This window comes from Argopecten irradians, chromosome 4 (assembly GCF_041381155.1).
Source record: "Argopecten irradians isolate NY chromosome 4, Ai_NY, whole genome shotgun sequence".
NCBI classification, from domain to species: Eukaryota; Metazoa; Mollusca; class Bivalvia; order Pectinida; family Pectinidae; genus Argopecten; species Argopecten irradians.
In genome coordinates, this window is record NC_091137.1 from 44,186,858 (window position 1) to 44,202,082 (window position 15,225).

The window sequence follows — 15,225 nt, forward strand, 5'->3', positions numbered from 1 at the left end:
GAACATTTTGAGAAACCTTAAAATGATTTGTGGTATTGTTACTAACAACTTGTCTTCGTTACAAAATAGCACATTAATTATCGTTCTTGATCGAGATGCGTTTACGTCGTCACTGTCATAAAAAAACCAAATGTTTCAAAATTGTACTCTCCGAATTGAATGTAATCGTTAACTCTATTTTTGAGTTTTGAATTTTGGAGTGCGAGATTCTGAATTAAACACACACCATCAAGTATCTATCACAAAACACACACCATCAAGTATCTATCACAAAACACACACCATCAAGTATCTATCACCAAAACAGGTAAACCCATGCAAATATACACAGTTTAATTAATATATCAAATATGTATGTCATATATATATTTATTCATTTAAATGATAAACAATAAATAGAACAGGAAGCAATAAAGAAATTCAGTTGTCCTAAAATATGATTATGAGCACAGTATACAATAAATCTATTACACCTCATAACACTTTTTTTTTTCACATTAGCCACGTAAGCCAAACTACATCGACTATATCAGTAAGCGTTTTCTTTATATGATGGAAAACTGTGATTCCTTCGTCAAACGTTAGTATTTGATTTATATGTTAAATTATGTCAACTTTGACCCAACTTGTTTCGTAGCCGTTCATATTCTTGTAATCTGTAACATATAACATTTGATTATCAATATGCATTAATTATCGTTACAATTCAAACGAATTAAAAAGTTTTAGATATTCTGAAGGTAAACCTAAGTCATTATCACACGCTGTTATTAAATAAAATTAGATAAAACAACTTAGGTATGATTATCATCGTAACTTCGAGATGCTAAAAGACTTACTTGTAGTGACTAAAAGCTATTAAGATTAGTTCGATATTTTGCCTATTCAATGTATATAACACTAGAACTTTCCAGAAATCCAATACATAGATATATACTTGAGCACAATGTCTGAAGCCTTTCAATCGTTAATGCATTGTCTAAATTAAAACGAAATATCGTCTGAACCAAATCCTTTCAAATTCGAAAAAACATATATCGACTTACCGAACCCTTTGAAATGGTATTTTATTGGCAAAGAGAACAAATGGTGTCAGATTTGACACTTTCAACTGGTGTATCGACTAAAATTGAAAATGAAATCGCAAAAGACTTTTGTCTTGCATCGGCTAAATTTGGTCTTGAAAAACACAGAATTGTTATCGACTTATCGTTAACTTCTAAGAAAGTCAAACAACACTGGTGTATATAGCTTTAACCTTTACCTGAGAGCATTGACTTTGATGAAACCTTTGGCGTCGACTGGATTATAGTTTCCTTGGACGTTCATACTAAAATGACGAGTGTTATTTGTGACTCTAAGCATTCACAAACGTGAAAACGTTACGGTAAAAATAAATATGATAGTGTTATCATGTTTTAAGTAATTTAGTTTTAATTACAAATTTGTAGCAACTTGACTTCAGCTAGTTCAGATCATTCCGCAGTTCCATAATTTTCTAATACATGTATACTTGAGCGGGTTCTATATAAAAAGACAATAGAATGATTCAAACTATATTTAAAACTGACAATGCAAGTTAAAAAGTATATGATTGAGATTAAAAAAACCCAACACACTGGTATTTCAAGAATCGTTTATGAGACAACCCCAAAGTTTTACAAACTGGCCATATGCACGTGAATACCTGTCACAAACAAGCGACAACTACCAAGGACACACACGTGTCGGTGTACGTGTAAAACCTAGTGTATATTGAAGTGTTTTATTAGCTTATTGGAGATACATTGGGATTTAGCTGACAACTTGATGTATTGATGCATTATTTCAATGAAACCTTGTCAGGTGAGTGTAGTGTTTATTTTCAGTTTGATATTGTTATTTGCAATATCGGGGTATGTGTATCCGAGACAAGCTACAACGTGTAAGTCCCATGCTTTATACATATAGGGGTTGGCCAGTGAAGGTAACTAAGCTGAGCAAAATGGAAAATGGCTGCCACTTCCTTGGATACGACACTTTCATAACTGGGGGATGTCTAAGAAACAATTTGAAGAAAAAAAAAATCATCATTTTTTTTTAAATTTCAAATTCATGCTTTTTAACTGGTATTGTCAGCTTCAATGCTTCCTTCTACAACCTACATGATTCACACAAATGTGTTCGAGACGTTTTAATTTTGTCTCTGCAGTCTCAAACATACTTGGTTTAAACATATAAACAGAATTCTGTTACTAGACTGTAACAACAGCCGTGCCCTTATTCTTCTCCTTATATGTTACATCAATGTTTGGTAAAAATAGAAATATATTTACATGTACATAATTAATTTTTCTTTTTCTCACAAAATCTCAAAGCTTGAATGAAAAATCTAACATCTGCGCATTTTTTCATATATTGATCGTTATTGCTTTATATCAAAAAGGTGAATTGTCTTTTTTATATCCTTTGCCAACTTACCTGACGAGTTCTTCATTATAGAGACTGAGTGGGGACTGTCTCGCTAGGACGTAGACGGATCCTTTGTACACCTTCACGCGCACTGTGCCTTCCACGTGCTCCTGGCTCTTGTTGATACAGAAACGTGTAAACTCGCATTCAGGGCTGAACCAAAACCCTAAATTACAGAGGAAACACGAATGACAACCAAGGCAGCATTCGTTGACAAAATTATAAAATAAAACCAGGGGCGTAGGAAGCGGGGGGGCAGGGGGGGCAACTGCCCCCCCCCCCCCCCCCCCGTTCCCCAGGACGGGGGGGCAAACATGTCTTTTTGCCCCCCCATTTTCGCCGACTGAAATGTTCTAAAAATGCATATTTGAAAGAAAAAAGAGTCCTCCTGCACAATTTTCGTACTTCATTCTAAAAAAATTTCCGCTGCGCGGCGCATTTCCTAAAACGTTCAAGCACATAATGTTCAAACCTTTAATAGTAGTAATTCAATACACATGAACTACACTAAAAATGTCCATTAAGGGATTCTACGTACTGCATTTGTATTTCAAAAATGTCTCTTAAAAGATTACTTTGTTTATATGTCTTAGCAAGACAATTAATTCATTATTATTTTGAGTTACAAATCAATGTGCCGATGGTGTGAAGCCGGTATGTTCAGATCGAGCAGGGCTGCACAATGATATGACGAGACAATTATCATTTTAAAATGCAGGTTACTTTAAATCGAAAAATTACCATGGTAAGAACGCTTTAATATCATTAAAATACATCGTTAAACATTCTAAAATCGTAATTTTTTTCCCGGGGAGACCCCCGGACCCCCCAAACTCCAAAATCTCGCGCCTTCAGACGCTCACAAATTCATCAAAATGCATTGTAAAAACTCATCTTAGCCATTCTAAATCGTAATATTTTTTCCCGGGAAAGACCCCCGAACCCCCATAACACCAAAATCTCGCGCTTTCGGGCGCTCGCAAAATCATCAAAATACACTGTAAAATCATCTCAGCCATTCTAAATCGTAATATTTTTCCCGGGGTCGACCCCCAGACCCCAAAATCTCACACGCTAATTTGGCCAGTTTTCGTTAATTTCCTTTTAGCGACCCCACTGTCTATAAATGTGTACAAGGATTATATTTAATGATATATGAAAAAAGTATATAAAGTATATATGGTTGTGTGTTGAATTAATCTCCTCCTGTAGGTGCGGCGGGGGGGGGGGGGGGGGGGTGGTTACAAAATATTGAGGACCTTTGCCCCCCATTACGTTTCATCTTCCTACGCCACTGAAAACTTAAATGCATTGGTGACAAAGATAAAATTAATTTTAGAATAAGCAAAATTAACAGCGATATGGACTGATCGCCAGGCAGTATCTATATAGCAACGCCTTATGCTCGCAAACGCTATTGTACATTGTACCTATTCAATGTCGGAACAAACAATACAAAATGCAAAATCAGGTTCAGTTTAATTTTCGACTTTTGATCCGTCTATCATTTCAATGCATATCTCTTTTGGTTCATTTAACAAAAAGAAACATAAAAGTATGCTCTTCCTACAATTCATCCGCCATCCTATTGGCTTACCTCGATATACTTGATCAGAAAACTTCACATCGAGATCGCGTTTGATCCTTCGTACCTCCTGTAATTTAATAACATTGTAGTAAGTTTTAAAATGTTCCCCATCGAAAATATCTAAGACGATGCATCATTTTCAAATCCATGAATTTTTTATTAATGTGAAAAATTGGCTTTATTTTCTATAATTTTAAAAAGTTTTGATTTCGTTGTTGGTTTCGTCTCAGCATTTCTTGGACAATTAAACATTTTCCAGGTTTTGCAATTTTTTTTATCATTGTACAAATCAAATAAACTTACCAACATATCAATCTAATAACAAGTCTAATTTAAATAGATTGCAATATCCTTTACCAATAGCTATCGTACTTACCGGTTATTACATTCCATCTAGAACTAGGATATACAACTCTTTACGTCAATTATGTTATACATGTACACCAATACCATGATGCATATACTCGAGACATAAAACCATTAGCACAATATTAATATAGTCACGCTTCCATGATCAGGTAGATTATCTTACTTTTTAACATTAAATATTCTTGGGTGCTTCCTTTTGTGGTCAAGACGTTTATATAAGTATTTCGTGTTTTAAAATATTCCTAGTTGGCAGATAATTTCGTTGTTTTAATATGCGTTGTTTCAAAAGAACACCAATAAAAAACGAAGAACACCAATAAAAAACGAATGTTTCTAGTAATACAGATATAATACTTCATTGCTTTTTATATTACTAGTTTCTATAGCACAAACCTTGTCCATAGTAAAGACCTCCATGTCTGTATGAGCAGTGGCTAAAATGGCGCCTCCTGGTGTTTCGTATATACCTGGTGAGGGAGAAAAGGGTGAGATGATCATACTAATATGGAAATAATAACGATTATTCTGGAATTACAGTTGACTCTCAGTGCTCATTCAGATTATGTTTTAAAACATTCAGCTGTTTTACGAGGCTGTAGTATATTCATGTTGTGTCTCCTTGCAATAGTGTAGCTCTTGCCCTTTGTACAGTGCTATCTCATTGACACATGTCACGAAAGACAACGAACAGCAAACCTCACCCGGTTACTTGTACTGAAAACGGGCAAACCAGTCGTCCAACTCTCTTTTTATGCCGTGCGCAATGCGGAAGCAGAAACTAATCAAGAAAAACAAAGATAACAATATGTTTATTTTTTAAATCACCAAACTTACCTCGAGATTTCATGCCGATGAACCTGTTCTCTACAATATCTATAACTCCAACACCATGCTTTCCTCTGAAAGGAAAACAAGAAACGTTTACTGTATAGCAACTCAACCACAACAGCTGGAGATTAAGTCAGTAACAATATCAAAGCCGACAGCTAAAATAAAAACATTCATTTAAAAAAAGAAGTATCATTTTTGCAGAGACACACAACGCTTTCCTGGCTTATTTAAGAAAGTAGGTCCGCCATTTCACTTTTGCTTAGAACGAATATACGTACCCGGCCTACTATACCTTTCGAAAAGACGACACCATTTTCTGTCAAAAAGTCTTTTGAGCTACAATATTGCAGCTAACTGGAAACCAATACACCGACTACTGTGCTATGCTTACCCGACTTGGTTGAGATAAAGGAACAGATCTAGAGCTTCCGTCTTGACCGTGCCGTCCTCCAGATTAGTAACTTTGACCGGTAAACCTGTTGGTAGTAATCAACTTGTTATAGATATACCATGTACTTACAACCAACATCAAGGTGTACAATTCATAGCCGAGTCTACATATAGTATTTCAAGTGATGTACCAATAACTACACAAAAACCGTTATCACAATCACATACCTAAGAAGAGCTTGGTATATGATTGAAGTCAGTCGCTGTAAGGTAATTAATCTCAACCGAAAATTAATTACATTAAAAATTGAATGGAACTTCATATCAATAAAAATGATGCCGATATTAAACTTATGCGAATTCTACTTGGGTCGCAGTTGTGATTTTAAAATACCTATCGACTGACTTAACAGTAATATCTTGCTCTTCCCTAATTTCCATGATAGTTTCTCTACATTTTATCGTTGAACGATTTTCACCGATTTCATGATAGCTCTTTACATTTTGTCAATCAACAATGACACAGTCGACAATAAGAACGAAACAAAATATGTTTCTTATTTTTACTGTATGCATGTAAGGTCATAGTCATTAACTTCACAAAAATGTACAATTTGGTACCAAAGTTTTACGTCTTTTTGTGATTGTGGTATTCTTTAGAAACTTATGAATCGTTTAATCGTTGTCCCTTCCATCTCTATGATTTATCCTCATTATTATATATAAGTAAGCAGAAAAAAGTGTGATGTTACTGAAAAAAAAAAAAAATCCAGTCCAATGTTTTTTTTTTTTAGTTTCCACTGACCATTTTTGAACTCTAGTTCGAGCCTCTCTGGTTTATCCGGGGCGTCCTCCGGATGAACTGACATTTGGAGCATACTCTTTGGGAATTCTGTTTTGGGGTCCTCAAGAATACCAGACTCGTAACTGTAAAGAGACATATGACCAACTATGGTAAGCAATATATTTATTTTTCCTATATCATCAATGTTAAAACTTGAGCACCGTTTACTTTTTAAATTTTAAACTGAAGAAAGTTTGTACTACTGAACATCAGGTAGAGGGTTATTTACAATTAAATAATGATCAAAATTTATTTGAAAGAAACAATTAAATCATTAATCATACGATCAAAGTAGTAAATCATCATTTCGGACGGTAAGCATATTAAGTATTTTACTTTTGGTAATGTATGCGATTCGTATTTTCAAAATATGATAAGTTTCTGAAGTATTTAACATATACAGTAAAACACGTCCGTCTATAACGAACACTTACAATGAATACATTGTTATAACTTAGTAATTTGCATTAATGTCAAGGTTCCTATTAGATGTTTGTTTTATTTGTATAACTAACTATACTGAAAAATGAAGTGAATATGTTATATTCTTGTTTCCTCTATGTAATAACATATAATAACCTTATATGCATTAAGTTGGCATCCATACTCCATGGTGCTTTTGGTGTCACCGGTAAAGGAATTCCGTTTTTCTACAAATATATCAAATACATTAATCCAACTTTCTTTCGTGGCTACTAAATTTCGCGATTTTCGTTTCAAATTAATTTTAAAAAAATATAATTCAACTCAAAATGTGATTTAAACTATTGTCTTGTTAGACTTATTATTATTATAATTCATAAGATATTGACCACCTTGCATCGCGAACAAATGAATTAATGTTACGTGAATGCTGAATGTTAGATGCCAGCGTTACCATACAATCTAAAATACATGTATAGCCAAATTCCGCACATACTTTAGCGTACTCGAACAGAGCATTTCTCCCTTCAAACCGGTTGTAGAATTCGGGCATCTTCCATGGTGCTATCACCTACAGTATTAAAGATATCAAAAGGGTTCATTTTATTTCTTAAGTGAGTTAGCATATATTATAAGTAATAGTCGATCAGACACAACAAAAATATATGCCACAGCCAAATCATATACAGACGTCCACACACGCAATGCATCTCACACATTGAAGGTCGTCCTTAAAAGATTAATATAAGACTTAAATCTAATAAATCAAATTCAAGATACCAATATATAATTCAATTTCATTGTAAATCAATTATTGATATAATCAAAATGTGATATTTTTCAATATTTTATAAAGACATCCCTTCGTTATCATAAAGTAGGGTTATTCGAGTTAAGACCCACCAATAGGTCCACCATTGCCATGAGTTACCTCTATATTAGGATGTAACGCGTATGCTCCGAGCTCAAAGCGTATTTGGTCATTTCCTTTTCCTGTTGCACCATGGGATACATATCGGGCTTTCTCAGCTATTGCAACTTTTATCATGGCTCTGTAAAACCAATATACATGTACTTAAACTTATCGACTCATAAAAATACAGTAAAGAATATATACCAACCAGAAAACAGTGGAAAATGATGAAAAATGCCCAGTTCTATGTATCTTGATTTCAAAAAAAGGAAGCAAGAAGGATGTGATGTTTGCTGTACCACCATAATTCAAATTCTGATTGAAGTATTCAGGGACCAAACTATTTCACCTATCAATGCTCAATGATGAAGTTAATTTGACTTACACTGTAATTTTCTAACCCAAAGCACGTCATTACTTTCAAAACAGTTGATAATATATCGTTCTTTGCCCTTAATTACCTTTTCATGAGATTATTCTAAGCAATGATAACATGTATTTGATGATAATGTTTGTACCTTGCTGAGAATGGTTTGCTACACATGAAGAAATTTCAAGTGAAATTCACTTGAACATATATTACCCATGTTTTATTATAGATAAACAACAATGGCTAGTTTGTACCTTGCGATACATGGTCTTGCAAGGGCAGTACCAAGGAGGTATCTGTCCTCGTAAGCTGCCCCATTGGCCTGGACAGCCGGCCAGATAAACTCCTCCACAAACTCTTTCCTCACATCGGGTATAATCATCTATCAATAAAAGTCGCATTCGATATAAAACAAGGCAAGTAACATTTCAAATGTAAAAAAAAACAAAAAACCAACATGCTCATGAATTAGAGTCGCAATTTACAAGAACAAGAACTGTTTGTATACGTATTGCAGTTTTTTCGTTAAAGGCTAATCAAACTTCTTTCAAATAGATCTTTTCCTTCACTGGAGACGAATCGACCGCCGAGGGAATAAATCATGTGTCTAATCACATTAAACAAATCGTTGCATGTTATTAACTAGGTCATATTTGAACAGCAGCACTTCCTTTGTTTGGTGACGGGTCTAGGGCGATAATTGTTTTCCGTGTTTGCTATGTTATTAATGTAATGAAGGACGATTATAACAGTCGATGTTCACTGACTGACCAATCAATGTCAATTTAACTGGAGAGAGTATTATTGACTAGTGTAAAAGTCTTTAAATGTATGGTTGATTTAAGCGAATATCGGAAAGAACGGCGCAATAAACACGCAGAAGTCCGAAATTTTCTGTCGTTTAAATATTATTTCGTCGACTTGAAGCTTTTACTGCAAACCCCTGAATTTTCGCGTTCACAATATTTGGTGTCTTCGTTATTTGCGACTTTTTCGTGAATCTATTAATTCGCGATCAACTGATAATCATGTATTCATGCTTACGTTTTCGCAAAACAATTGAAGTCGTGTCCGAGCCCTCTTGTAATATTACGTGAAAATTTGTATCGCGAAAACTAAGCGGTTTACAGTAAAAATACAATAAAACGGAAACATAAACGTCCTTAGTAATCAATGAATATTACGACAAATATGGATAAAAAGTAAATTTAATAATGACATTATTTTGTTTGAAAAAGTATGGGTATTTCAGCAGAATAATATAAACATATCCTTGTAGTTCAAATGTTGACTTCCGGTATAAGCTGAAAGTATATGTACAATGTATAATGTACACTTTAAATGGTGGCGTTGATAAATGACATCCATTGAAGAAAAAGAAACGTTTTACGTTCATCCTTCCACTAAAATATCGATAATGGTTTAGCTATCCCAATGTATATTTTGGTTGCCTTCATTAATATTTCAGGTCTTCAGTCCTAGATGAATTAATCAATTCCGTTAATTTTTGCAAACAATTGTAAATACAGGAACTGAAGTCGCTATTTATCATTTTCGACAAATTGGTGTAGAGGTTACATACCAAAATATAAATGAAATAAAATGGTTATATACATATATATCCCTACCACCAAGAGCTTACCACCATAATAACTCTAGTTTAATGACCTAGAGCACGAATACGCTAAGCTGATGTGCAGCCTCTAGCTCGTAACTGCTTACATATTGATTCTGTCTTAAACTCTTGTCGTCCTCACTATTTACACCGAACTTCACGAGAAAGTGTTGCTCACTTCCGCAATAAATCAATTAATTAGTCTGTCATTGACAACTGGTAGTTGTAGTGGAAATGCAAACAGTAGTTGAGACTCGTATCTGTAGAGATCTAATCATAGATTATCTAGGTTCCAAAATAATCTACACAATTAATATTTACATGATCGCCGTATGAAAACAAAATCAAAATTAAACAAAATACATTAAAATCGAGATAATCAGCCTGAATCGAAAATAGACCGGTATTGAACATGTATCTTGAACCGGTATTGTAGAATTTTTTTTTTTTATTAATTTCCAAAGAGAGTCGTATGTCGAATATTTGTATTACACAACTAAATTGCGTGTCATCCATTTTGATGCTACCGTTACGCTATTTCGTTTTTGGTAGTTACAGACATCACCTTGTAAGCTTGTTTTAAGTGCAGCAATGAAATGTTAACTGAGGTTTTGTTACACATGTCGTCGACATCTAACACTTTTTGAAAGTGTGGAAACGCAAACGGTGTCCGTTACTCTAATATTTTTGAGAACCTTTACCCTCAAGCGTCCATTCTGACCAAATTCTAAATAACGTTATTTCAAATTATAAATTCCTTTTCCAAGAACATGCGCTGGTTCTCGAATGAATGCTTCTGTCAGCACTCACCTACAGTATATAGCATACAAGAAATATGAGTTTTATCACTATACACTGTATCACCAGCATTAATGCATCTAGTACTAGTAACTAGCCAAACAAACTACAGCGGACCCCCGATAATCCGGACGTCGATAGTCCGGAAAACCCTCAGTCCGGACGGAAATGTTACATATTGACTAAGACCACAAAATTCGTTAGTCCGGAAAATTCCGTAATCGGGATGTTTTAGACTGGGATCGAAGCTGTCCGGGTTATAGAGGGGTCATTGTATATCATACTTGGTTTAATCGACATCTCAACACAGTAAATTCAGCTTCCATCAAAATACATTCATTCTCTTATTAGTTTTATATTAGTTTACCTTGTCTATTTATATTACCAATCAATGTCCTACAGCTAACAACAGAGAACAATGTCAACAGTTCGTAGACAAAGGTATCACCATGAATAACAGGTACGGAACAACAGGTGGTCAGTATTGACATGAATGTCATAAAATGTCGACGATATTTACAAGCCAAGTTTACTTGACTGTAAAACACCCACAACAAACTATGATCCTTTATAAATATTGAACATTATGTCACAGCTTCACATCTCAACTATATCAGTAATACCTGATGTTCAAGGAATATACACACGTTATTCAGCATTTCAGGAAAAAGGTAAAAAAACAAAAGGTCAAAATTAGTAGTGTCAATTATTTCAGACTACCAAAAGTAACATATTTCACTAAATGACTGTTCAAAGACTTTGGGATGCGCCAGTTTTTGCAATGAAAATTTAAGCTTAAATAATAAAATGCAATGTCATCCATTTTTTTCTTTTATATATTCATTAGTGAGTTTAGCAAAAAATCTATAACGTTTTATTGGTACGATTTGACAGCAAGAACGTCTAAACATATAACTGCCGCCGGTTACCAGTCAATAGTTTTGACAATGCTGTTTCCATAAGCGAGACGACTCTGCTTAAAGTACTGGCTTGTATTGAATATAATTAAAACCAGGGCCAGACAAATTTGACACCAAATCAACTGCTTAAATTATCACAAGTAGTCAAGCTGTTCCTTTGTTTGACCTCAGATATACGTAATGCTTCTGACCTTCTCTGCCCCTAACTTCGAGGCCTTCACCTTGGCAGCTTCAAAGTCTTCATCTTGTCCAACATTGGCCTTCAAATAAACAGAAAATTAGGTTTGTTAGGTTTATCGTCATTAAAGGACAACATCTTGTGTATTCAATGTGATGCGCGCGATATAGTCTGTATGTTTTAGGGAGGCTACGGTATAAGCTTGATGTGTCTCTTTGCAATTGTGGAAATGTTTGCCCAAAGATACGTTATGTAAAGTTTCTACATTTACACAAAGACATTAATCTGCGGTCTGTTTCTAACAGCTATAAGCTGCATTGGAATTTAAACCACCTTATGATATCAACGCAGTATTGTGTTGGATTTTAAAGGGTTTTTTTTATCCTCTGAAATGAGAGGACAGGTGACAATATCAGCAATCCTAAATTCTGTGAAATTCTCAAGGAGTGATATAAAATTAATCTTTTGGTGACACTAAATGTTCCTATGATCTTCCGTAATTTAACTTGGGATTGAACAAGCTGTTGCATCAACAACATAGCGAATGTTTTGAAAAACTACAGCAATCTACTATAAAAAATGTTTATATATATGTCCCAATGACAATAAAAATCTTTGACAGTAAAACACAGAAAAGTTGAGATGACGATGATAGATTTACCGCATAACCAGTTATTGCCGCGGTGATGATATTTTCGTGATTTCGAGGGTCATCGACGTGATGGCGAAATTTTGATCGATAAAATATCAATAATTGGTTGAATTACCTATAACCTTGAAGCCAAATCATCAAGTTTGTATTCCATAAAATTCAATTTTCCTAGTAAAAATTGGCCCGATAGGTAACCGACTATGCGGTATGACATTACAGTGTGTGTTCTGCCTCATAAAGTGACGTGTAATAGAGTCAGGTTAAGCCTACACAGGTACATAGTATTAGTAGTCACAACAATCTACATGTATCGTGCCATAACAGGTATCCGACTTCTACTAGTGTTATCAGTATCCTACCTATATATCGTATACATTGCTTGTTCTCACGGTAACATAGACGTCCAGTCGTGTGAGCATGTATTATAGTATACCATATAGATGTACGACACACAACTCCTGTCCTATGTATAATTCAGGTCAATGTCCCATGACTTTGTCTCTGGATGTGTACACTATGTGCACCGTATATCAGCATCTTTTCTGATATTTTGCTTTCGGCAACAACCCCCTACTTTTTCAAACAAAGTATAATATCGATTTTCGATAGGAGTGACTTGTTTAATGCTTTGAATTAGGCTATACTATACATCTTTTTTTCGCTTCTTCCTAACTGTCTTTCTAACGTCCACCATCCTTTATACCTCTCATATTTGGTCTTTTGTTGAGCGTTCCCCCTTGTAAGGAAAAGTTTTGGTTCTGTCCCCTGGCTGAGACACGCCTTATTCTGTAGCAGTGATAGTTTCTGCTCCTGCTTGGCGCTCACCTTAAAGATGCTCCACCGCCGACAGAGCATAAATGATATTCATCATTTGAACAATAATTGATGTTTTATCGTGTATATATATGCCTAATTAACACAAAAACTAACATAAAATAATTTGTTTTGCCTTTGGTGCATGCGCAATCATTACTCCATTCTATATAAGATATAGTGCCACGGAATTTTTTCGGGATGCAATTATTTATTTTTCATATTTCTAACTTGAAGTAAAATTAGAAGCTCAAACTTTTCAATGGTGGTAATGGTGTAAAGTAAGTAACTTTTTTAACTGAAGAAAAATACAAAATCGTCTGCTCCTGTTTTTGATGGTGTAAAAAATACCATTTGTCAGCGGTGGAGCATCGTACTCCTTTTCCGATGTCAATGGTAAGCCAATGTCAGCCAATTCTGGCGCGTTTAAAAGAAGTGGGACGACTGGTTTGCCCATTGTCTGTATACTGTGATCGATGGGTGTATTTTTGTGTCTATTTCGCAGCATGCTGCGCAGTGAGATTGCACTAATTGGCAAGAATTGTAAAGAGACACAACATGGATTTACCGAAGTCTTCCAAAAACATACAGAAGTCTTCCAAAAACATACAGATATGCATGCACATACATTGGATGACGTCAATAAATGACTCTGGTTTTTAACAGGATGCCAAATTAATCATCAAACTAGTTAACCAACCAACTTCTCGGACAAGACACAACAGGAGTATGGCATCGTAAATCATACAGTCACATAGCTGATGTATGTTCATCGTATGATATACATGCTATCATTCACACATTATTTGTGAAATATTTGACCTTTCTTGTCCTATAACATGACAATGCATATCGCTTACCCTTGACAATGAAGCAGTATTTTACCTGATACTGCTCAACAGCTTACTTGCCCTGCTGGCGATCAGCAATATATGTCACTGAAAACTTCATCAAATGGGCAAGGTTCAGAGGGTAAATCCTGCCCAGTTTATTTTGTTAATGCAATTGTCATTGACAGTGATAATTGAACATAATTTAGTCAAAATTAATAACGATGGTCAAATATGCATACGATAGCCTTATTTTCTATTGTATGACGAGTGAAATACCACAAATGCAGCCGGAAACATTGGAAATGAATGAGTATTGACAACACCGTGTATATATTCCAAATCAATTGTAAAGGAAACGTACATAGCGGGAGATATACCGAGATATTCTATGTATAAACAGTATGTATTTAACAAGAAACATCCTTAAGGCTTGATCTAGTCCGAGCTAATTTGATTATTAGACCATAATAATTAGACATTTTGAAAAAGAAATGTCCTGTGTAGACCCACACAAGGCTTTCAGAATCCAAATGCCTAACTCTGGCCTTAGGCCCAAACTTCCAGAATCAACTGAAAATGTCTAATTCTGGCGTGCGGACCAGCATCTCTATCCGTCAGAATGACAAATTATCAGGATCAATAGGAGACGCGGGTTGTAATTAAACATATTTCCTTTATAAATTTTACTTACCAGGAAGGCCACCACTTTATATCCCTGTTCCAGCAACCATACAAGGATACAGGAGGTATCTAGTCCTCCGCTGTACGCCAAAATCACTCGTTTATCGTCCGACATGATCACAGCTAGAGAGGAGAATGCGACCAGTGGGTCCTTCACAGTGCTGCTATCCGTGCCCCGTCGCGGGTTGTCGCTGGGCTGAGACAACTAGGCCTATAGCCCAGACAACCATCGAGCGACCTGACTACCGTTGACTTGTAACCAAAGGCCTTCGCTTCTATACCCAGGTGATTCTTTTATTACGTGGACTCAGGTTGAAGAACGGCACAGGAAATATTGTCTTACATGTTATCACTTGTTATTTACATGATTGAATTCTACATCCTGTTATATCCTATTTTATCCAAAACCGATGGTTAACTGTTTTCATTTTATCATTGTATATTCATACTACAATTAAATCGTGCATCCCGTTTTGTCCTATTTCATCCAAAATGGTGATCAACTAGTAACTGCTTTCTTTTGTTGTCACATATCATTTATATAATATATAATGTG

The 15,225-nt window shown here is 35.1% G+C and overlaps 1 protein-coding gene across 1 annotated transcript; it reads right to left on the reverse strand.

Moving 5' to 3' along the window:
• Window positions 1-351: 351 nt before the first annotated feature.
• On the reverse strand, window positions 352-14,895 carry LOC138321800 (argininosuccinate synthase-like). Its single transcript, XM_069265767.1, has 14 exons — window positions 14,680-14,895; window positions 11,704-11,772; window positions 8,434-8,561; window positions 7,828-7,948; window positions 7,393-7,467; window positions 7,053-7,123; window positions 6,435-6,556; window positions 5,631-5,715; window positions 5,243-5,307; window positions 4,802-4,875; window positions 4,049-4,106; window positions 2,461-2,617; window positions 1,265-1,330; window positions 352-656 (listed from the first exon to the last, which is right to left on the reverse strand). The coding sequence occupies exons 1-14, from the start codon at window positions 14,782-14,784 to the stop codon at window positions 611-613; spliced, it is 1,242 nt and encodes a 413-aa protein (XP_069121868.1). The 5' UTR covers window positions 14,785-14,895; the 3' UTR covers window positions 352-610.
• Window positions 14,896-15,225: the final 330 nt, after the last annotated feature.